At 45.0% G+C, this 8,758-nt stretch overlaps 2 protein-coding genes across 2 annotated transcripts; one reads left to right on the forward strand and one right to left on the reverse strand.

Annotated features, from left to right (window-relative positions):
• Window positions 1-669: 669 nt before the first annotated feature.
• On the forward strand, window positions 670-3,430 carry LOC311217969 (UPF0688 protein C1orf174). Its single transcript, XM_084300385.1, has 3 exons — window positions 670-757; window positions 1,772-2,269; window positions 3,072-3,430. The coding sequence occupies exons 1-3, from the start codon at window positions 683-685 to the stop codon at window positions 3,177-3,179; spliced, it is 681 nt and encodes a 226-aa protein (XP_084156511.1). The 5' UTR covers window positions 670-682; the 3' UTR covers window positions 3,180-3,430.
• An 897-nt stretch (window positions 3,431-4,327) lies between these two features.
• DFFB (DNA fragmentation factor subunit beta) lies at window positions 4,328-8,698 on the reverse strand. Its single transcript, XM_084300384.1, has 7 exons — window positions 8,573-8,698; window positions 8,376-8,502; window positions 7,754-7,942; window positions 7,090-7,169; window positions 6,767-6,937; window positions 6,419-6,519; window positions 4,328-6,183 (listed from the first exon to the last, which is right to left on the reverse strand). Exons 1-7 carry the CDS (start codon window positions 8,690-8,692, stop codon window positions 5,967-5,969), a joined length of 1,005 nt encoding a protein of 334 aa, XP_084156510.1. The 5' UTR covers window positions 8,693-8,698; the 3' UTR covers window positions 4,328-5,966.
• Between the last annotated feature and the right edge of the window lie 60 nt (window positions 8,699-8,758).

An 8,758-nucleotide genomic window follows, 5' to 3' on the forward strand; every position in this document is an offset into this window, starting at 1 on the left:
AATCGAGTGAGAATGTTAAAGGTTTGCTATTAAAAAAAAAAAAGTCCAGGAGGACCCTGCTGTCCCCTCACCGCAACCTGCAGTGTTGGACCCTCGATTCCCTGCAGCGGGCGAGCCTCCTACCTCACCTCCCCCTGTAAAATGAGCGAAGATAATTACATACTTAAATCTAGGTGTCTCGCTGCTTTGCTACACAGAAATTCATCTGCTATCGTCAGAGTCCTTGAAGTTAAAGAGGGATTTGAGTTTCTAACATAATTCGTTCCCCGAGGGCTGCGGAAGCGAACCGAGAGGCATATCTGAATAATAAGTCCCCAACCGCACATCTTAAAACCGAAGCTAGTGCTGTTCCAGATGCAAGTGGAAGACCTGCAATGTTTATACCCCACACAGCCAGCGGGCACAGCTCGCTGTTTTTCACAGGCAGCGGCGCACCGGGGAGGAGCGGGGCGCCGGCTCTTCGGTTTTGGCTTGCCAAAGGCCGGTTTTAACAGCACCCTGCCCGGGGGGCAAAGCCGGGGGCTGCGTTGGTCTGTGTGGTGCCCCCAAAGGCCGGCCCGGAGCCCCCCTCTCCCCGCCCCGGGGGCCGAGGCCTCCCCTCGCCCCTCCTCAGCGAGGGCCGCCCGAGGCCAAGGCCCGGCCCCAAAATGGCGGCCGGAGCTTCCCGCCCTCCCCCCCCAAGATGGCGGCGGGCGGCCTGGCGCGGCGGGCCGGAGCCGGGGCCTCGCGTGGGGCCGGCCGCGGGAGGAGCCGCCAGGTGAGGGGCGCTGCGGGCTCGGGGCCCCGGGGGGAGCCTCCGGGGCGGCCTCTGGGTGCTGCCTGTGCCTCCCAGCGCCCGCCCGGGGAGCCTTTGGCCCTCCTGGTGGCGTTTGGTGGTGTGGCCCCGGCTGGCGAGCAGTCCCTACAGATGTAGTTTGTCTTGCGCTTTGTAAAATAGCTTAGTTTTCCGTGTGGTTTCATGGGTTGTAACCGTTCGGGCAGTTCTGTGCGATTAATGTTTAGTGAAATAGCCCCTCAGTGCCCCGTGCAAGTTGCAAATTGCAAGGAAATATCAACTGCTTCCCTGCCATCACTGCCGTGCATGGTGTGGGATGTGGGAGCGTACAGTGAGGTGTACACGGCTGCTCTGGCACCCGTGGCTTCCAAAAGACTTAAAATCTGCCCTAGGAACTGCAGGGAGACTAATTATAAACAGCTGCCAGCTGAGTGATGCTCTGTTGGGTTTACCCACAGGGCTTACGTGAGTGCTCCACCTTTCCCACCTTTTATTAAGCGTGTGTGCAAAAATGCAGAGCCTGAGTGGGGCTGTGTGCTACAGAGTTAATTTTTGGATTCATAATTAATTATTTGAAGTACTGTGGAAGGAGTCTGTGCAGAGTGGTGTTACCCTACCAGCAGGCTCTGCCAGCAGATGGTAGTTCGTTCTGTTACGCTAATTATGATCTATAGCATCCCTAAGAAAACCTGAAGATGGTGATTAGCCATGTCCTGCACTAGTTTATTGTTTGAGAAGATTCCTGTTGGTGATGAGCTACACGTTGTGGTCTAGCATAACCTATCTGCGCCTCTTTTTTACATGCATTTTCTAGTAATTATTTTGTTTAGTGTTGCGGGTTAGAATCAGGCTGCAGTTCCTTGACAAACGCTGGCTGCTCACCTGATGGAGCTATTCAGTTTCACATCTAGCCTTGCCACTAATGAGATTTGGTGATTTATTTATTTAGTTAGGTTTTTTTTAAATAGCTTCATGATCTGATTTTTCTTCTAACAGTCTTCTTCACGCAAAGCAGCTGACAGACAACCCTCAAAGAGGCTAAAATGTGAAAAAAACAGTCAAGTAAAATCAGAACTAGAAGGTCGTACATGTGGGACTGGGAACCTTGCAGTGAGGAAAGCAGCACCAAAAACATCTGCTGAGGATTCACATTCAGAAGATTCAGGAGACTGTAATACAATTCAACAGAAAAAAGGTGAAAGCATTCCAGAGACTGGTGAAGAGAGACAGGAAAAGGAACATAAAGTTTCTTTGAAGCCATTTGCAGAGAAATCAAGTAGTGCTGCTTCAAAAACAGAAAGCAACGAAAATCTGCAAAGTCATGTCAGCAGTGAAGAGGAGAGCTGTGAGACTGTACTTTCAGATAAGTCTAGCTTGAAGGATGGAGATGTCCCAAAGAAACTGACGGAACTAGATAACAGCGCTTTCTTGGATGAAGACAGTAACCAGCCAATGCCAGTGGACAGGTTCTTTGGAAACATTGACTTTATACAGGTAAGATGGTGAAAGCCTGTTCACTTTTTATAGACTCAGTTCTGTTCTGTTTCAATATTAGGCTAGTCTCAAAATTGTTGGCAAGCGTGACCAGTGTTGGTAGTCGGATAGAGAAATATCCCCATCCACCAAATGGAATGATTTGTCTCTGTCAGAGACAAGCTGAATTTATTTCAGACGCAAAATCCTTCTTGGTTAGATTTTATTATTCCAGTTCTCTGAGGTAGCCTTTTTACTCACAAAAATATACATGGCTGTGTTACGGTAGAACAGTGTTATCCTTTCAAAACAGTTTTTCATTGGTCTCTGGTTCTTATCCAGGAATGTTTTAATTCTTTGGGATGGAAATTGGTTTGTGGCCACCTGTGCTTTTGGAATGCTCAGGGACCAAAACTTTAAATTTGAATCTCAGGTCTGCATTGAACATTATTTGCCTTTGGACAAATGATGCTTTCATCTTTCAGGTGTTTAATGAGGATTAGTGTTTAGTGGGAGACAATTTATAGTTTAGTGGGAGTAGTAAGGATTTGTCTGTAGAGTGCTTAACCCTCTCTGAATCCTTTTCAAGACTGCAGAAGGAATGCCAGCCCTCACTTTGACCATGAGCCTTGGCTGATTCAGACAGGCTCCCCTCCAAGCCCTTCTGCTTTAGCTAAGGGTTTAATTGGATGCCACCACTTCCAAGTGAAGAGGTGTGTGTTAATGCCTCGTGTATCGGTGTGGAAGAATGGGAACTGCTGGAGATGTGGGAGGTCTGCTATTTGCAGCAACTTGACGTAATGATTTTATCTTTTCCTTAAAGGATCAGCCAGCAGTTGCACTCCCAAGCACAACAATGAGCAGGCGGGAATTCAGAAGGCTACACTTCATTGCAAAGGAAGATGAGGAGGAGGAAGAGGATGTGCTCTAGCAAGAAACTGTAAAACAAAAACCTTTTTTCTTTCTGATGGTGTAATGGTGGTTGGCTGTATCACTAGCGTGATTTGTCAGTGTTTGCCTTTTCTTAAAACAGAGAACGGGTATAGTTTGTTTCCCTAGAACTGTCAGATGCAGTGTTCTCCCACAATTTTCTGTGGCAGTTTGAATTTTCAGTGAATTTGAAAATAAATTGTAATTTATCATTTTATCACTATTACTTATAATAAAGCATGGAAAGCACAAGTTTTTATTATTTTGTTATAAACTAGAGTTCATACTTACAGGGAACATTTGGTCTATTCTCCCTCCTTTCTAAAAATTATCTTAGAACACAGTCCTTTTTCTTTTAATTCTGTGATGCCTGCCATTATAGCTAGTAAAGCAACCAGCTGATAGCACAGTCCAAAGAGGGACACCAGCCTCTGTTGTGTAAGTTTTGTTGCATTGCATTGTTTTCATCTAAAAATACGACTGAACCTTTAAAATGCAGTTCTGCTGGCAAAACTCAATGCACGTATGCCAACAGGAGTGCAGTGGTTTTAATTTCTGGATGTTAGGTAACTTTGTATTGCTCCTCAGTTCTCTGAACAACCACCACATGGAATGAAGCTGACTGCTTCCCTCTTCCATCAGATAAGCTTTAAGAGTTGCTCTTTTTAATAGTTTTGTAATGCAGCTTGTGCTGTATTTTCAGTTCACTTCCAAGGGTTATGAAATTTTTGTAAACAAATGCATTGATGGTGATAAAGGAAGAATTAAGTCCTCTTGGTGCAGGACTTCATCAATAGACCAATGAATATTGATCGCTGGGGAGATGTAGGTCAGTCCTCCAAATGTATTTCTGGCCTGCATTTTTAAAAAATAGTGAGCAGCCTCAGATGATTTCAGGAATTGCTAACTCATCCAATGTTTATGATAATACTTTGAAAGTGTGATTATGCAATAGGCTTCCAGATATTGTTATAAATGTAGAAGAAACTATTTCTAAAAATACAGAGAAAATATAGTCAGCAGATGGTTTAAATAAATATTAATTTCTACAGCTATAGCATGTTAAACATTCAAAAATCAAAAGCCAAACAAATTGTATATGCATGACATGTTAATTTATTCACATTCCCACTCCAGTTGATGCATTGTTTCTGTCAACGATAGTTCTTGGCTCATTTTTACTCTAATTCTGTAACACAGAAAAATCTTAATATTTTAATAGTTTATTCACGGTTTTCAGCACTACTCCATCTTGAAGTTTTTCCCAGCTTTCCTTAAATGCCATATATGTTGCCTTTTTTCTAGCCAATGTCTTCACACACAGACACTCATTTTAGTTTCACACAGAGCAAAATGGTGTTTTAGATGACATTGCTGCGATTCCTTCACCGAAGTCAAAACAGTACAAAACAGTATGTGTTTTCACCTGTTAGTTTGTGTATATTCAGTAAGGTGATTAGGATCAATTCAATACATTGGTACTGGAAATCCTGTATTGAAAATGCACCTACTTAGATTTCATGTTGAAATGTTTGGGAAGGGGATCACATTTTGTACTTGAAGTAGGTTAATGCTGTCTGTAGCAAAATTGCATTTCCAAGACCTAGAAATGTAAGCTCTGGCTCACACAGCACTACTGTCTTAATACAATTCTGTCTAGACTAGCTGAATTTACCCGGAGAAGTAACAGAACCACTGATAAGAGAAATTAAAAGAGCTCTTCCACAGAAGTAAGTGAAGTATGTCATTTACACAGCACAAAGTATCTATTGCTTCATTCATAAGCACCTTCCCCCATGCGAAATCTTTCTAGGCTGCGTTGGTCATGCTACGTTATACCTTATTAACTACTCATGCACCTCTACCTGCACACACACACATACACACACAAAGATGGCAGTGATTTTTTTTATTTAAAAAATACTCATGTTGTTTCCATTGACGGGCCCTGAATGTTCAGTTGTTATCAGCTGGTATTTAAAAATAGAAAATGATCTATTTGGATTTTGTTACCTGAGAGGTAGGGAGTGTTTTACGGAAGCAACATTTTTGAAGGCAGCAAACATGATTGTTATGTAATAAAACTGCATGCGCTACTTCAAGCAAGCTCAAGCTAAAGAGGTGAAGACTAGGGAGAAGGAAATCAGGGAGAGAGATGATAAAGAACAAAGGTGGCAGATGCAAAGATGTACCAGAGCCTTGCGATTCCTTCTAGAGGATCTGCAGCTATGCAACAGTAAATGGAAGGATCATGGATGAGTGCAGCTATTTTGCAACAGAAGAGGCAGCAGCTCTGCCGCTGAATCACTTAGCACCTCTGAAATGACACAGGTTGTCTACCTGGAAAAGGCACAACGCAAAATAATCACCTTCAAGTACTCTTTGTTTGGCATAATGTTCATAAAAATAGTCTACTCAGTTTTTAAGAAGTATTTTGTGTAAGTTTCTGTTTACTGTAAGTTTTAGGCCTACACTTATACTGAGAAAGAGATCATAAGGTATAATCAGTGTCAGCCCCTGGCCTCATTTTCACGCGACACAGTTATGAGTCAGACTACCACACTGTCGTTTAAGGAAGGCTGGTAGTAAGTGAGAAGGTGGGAGAATCAGGCATGATCTGAACGTATGCTTTCTGAGATTGCAATTGAATTAAGGCACTGGTGGTGATAAAGGAAGAAGTCCTTGCCAGGATAGACTTGCTAAATAAGTTTTTAAGAAATGAGCTATTTAAAAACGCCACCATCTCACATGATTTTGTAAAAAAAACAAGTCACTTTCAGAGATAGCACTATGAAATCTCGTGGGTTTGCTTCCTTTTTCTGTAAATTTTAGTCTTGTCACAGCTGAGATTATGACCCGTTTTCTTATGGCAAGCAATATGTACAAGTTTTAGATTATCTATGGTAAACAGTAGCTGATAGAAGTATTCCCAGTTCACTTCTCTTCCATCTCGTGTTTTGACAGCTTCTGCCAGTTCTGGGACAACAGTACGTTTCTTCTCTATTCTGTAAAATGCAAAAGAGAAAGCAACATTGCCAGCACAACTGTCTCATGATATTTCTTCATCTTCCTTTTAGGGCAACATAGATGTTGAATTCTTTCACCATAACTAGGTTTGTTGTTTACTTTTCCTTGAAGAAATTAGTTTAGCAAATCCCATTTGCTTCACAAGCGCACAATGCCTGAAAACAGGTCTGATGGTTTTCACCAGGGACACGTATGGAGATGCATTATACCTACATGTGATCAAGATTCCAGGTACTGAAGAGGATTCTGCTTTCCTTGTTGCTGTAGGGATTGATGGAATGCTTACACGGGCAGTCATCTCTGTCAAAAGGTCCCTGTAAAACAAAGTAGTTACAATGAAAGGTAAAGTGTTCATCGTGCCAGCTCAGTCCGAGCCCAGGACTGTCACAGCTTCCACTTGCTGTGACCAGAGACAGATCATGCATGCTGTGATAACACCACCCTGCCAAACCTCCTGCTTCTCTACGCAAGCATCCAAATAACCATCTCCTTCCCCTAACATCTAATGTTGTCACTCCAAGCCACACACTGAGACTCTGCTTTAAACAGGGCTGAACGTACCTGACAGGAGAACCATCCCTCCATAGTGCACAAGCGGACTGCTTCCTCCTCTCTCCTGTCAAAGTAGCAGCCGTTGTATTTCGCAGATTTCAGTTTATCCGACATCAGGTCTATTATCCTTTTATATGCATCCCTTGCTGTAGGATGAACGTTTGAAATAAAATTATTAACCTAAAAAAAAATAAAAACAATTTAGTTCTTATAGCAGTCTGAGATTCTTTTACAACCACCGTGTTGGACTATAAATCATTTAATATATATGTAGTCACAGAATTACTGTTATTAGCAAGTTGAAAATAAGTTACCTCAACAGAAACTTTTACCTCTTTCATGTAGCTTCGTATTCTGCTTTCACAACTGTACCGCATGTAGCTTGATTTGTTCTTAAAACGAGACTCTAGGCCTAGAGAGAGTTAGATAAGAGAGCTGTAACTTAGTGCAATGCTTTCAGTTCTCTGCATCTGCTTAGCTGGATATTTATCCCTTCTTTTCACAAAATCAGTATGCATGGGTATTTTTTCCTTTCCATATTTATTTTACTGGTTCAAGGCTATCCTGCTGTCATGACTTAAAAGGACCATCTGTTTCGAGAACAGTAGCTGATGTTTTAGTTGTTAAATGTTTTTCATTAACGTGTACACATGGAACACTCAGACTGTGAGAAAATGACTGAAAGACCTGTGCCAATGACCTGGAAACTGGAGAGTGAACTCACAAAGTCTAAAGATTGGCTGGCTGATGTGTGCAAATTATCAACATGTTATCAGCAAGTTGTTAGATGAATGTAAATGTGCTCTATGATATGTCAGTGGGGAAAAAAAGTTACCTGCATTTTAAAACTGTACTGGATAAAGCAATAGGGAGGGTTTTTTTAAACCCTCTCCTGATACAGAAATATGTACATACTTTAAAAAAACTTTAAAATCTTTCTGTTACTCCTGATGAACACCACGCCTGGGGGAGCTAGGTCCAGCCTGAAGCACCTACCTTCAAACCATTTGCTGTCCTCCTGCCTGTCTTCCGCTGCGATGTTCTCCTGGAGGTTGTGGATGAGGTCTGCCAGCAACTTCTGCCTCCTGGGCGCTTGCTCGTCAGAGAGCAGCTTTCGTGCAGCCTCGACGACAGCATCCCGCTGGCTGTGGAAGGCGGCCAGGAGCCGCTCCACATCGCTGACACCTGTTGGGGATGAAGCAGGAACAGCTCAGGGAGATGCTGGTGTGGGTCCTTCATAGATTCACAGCACGGTTTGGGCTGGAAGGGACCTCAAGGATCACCAGATCCAACCCCCTGCTGTGGGCAGGGATGCCACAACCACATTAGGAAGTTCTTTACGGAAAGGGTTGTTAGGCATTGGGATGGGCTGCCCTGGGAAGCGGTTGAGGTTAAATACCTCCAGGGAGCTCTTTAAAAGCCGTTTAGATGTAGAGCTTGGTGACAGGGTTCAGTGAAGGACTGGTTAGTGTTAGGTTGGACTGGGTGACCTCGGAGGTCTCTTCCAAGCTGTCTGATCCTTTGATCGCGTCGCCCAGCTCCTCACCCAACCCAGCCCCGACGCCTCAGGGACGGGGCATCCCCAGCGCCCCCCGAGCTCCCCCCCCGGCCCACTCACAGCCCTGCCAGCTCTCCCCGGCGCCCAGCAGCACCAGCTCCGTCTGCGGCGGCAGCGTGCGGAAGAAGCCCTCGCTCAGCTCCGTGCCGTCCTCGTACAGGCACAGCCGGCTGCCTGCCAACGGAACCTGCCCCGCGGGCGGGTCAGGGGGGGTGCCGGCAACCCGGGGACCCTCTCCCCGGCTACCCGGCCGGCACCTGCAGCAGGCGGCAGCCTTTCCTCAGCAGCCCTCGCAGGCTGCCGGCCGCCACCCCGAATTTCTGCGCGCTGCCCGCCCGCCTCAGGCGGAACCCCCTCAGCGGCGCCTCGGCCGCCATTTTCCTGCCGCCTTCCCGCCCGCGCTCCCGCCGCCGCTGTGCGCATGCGCCACAGGGGGAAGCGGA

Source organism: Netta rufina (genome assembly GCF_964035555.1).
Source record: "Netta rufina genome assembly, chromosome: 22".
NCBI lineage: Eukaryota > Metazoa > Chordata > Aves > Anseriformes > Anatidae > Netta > Netta rufina.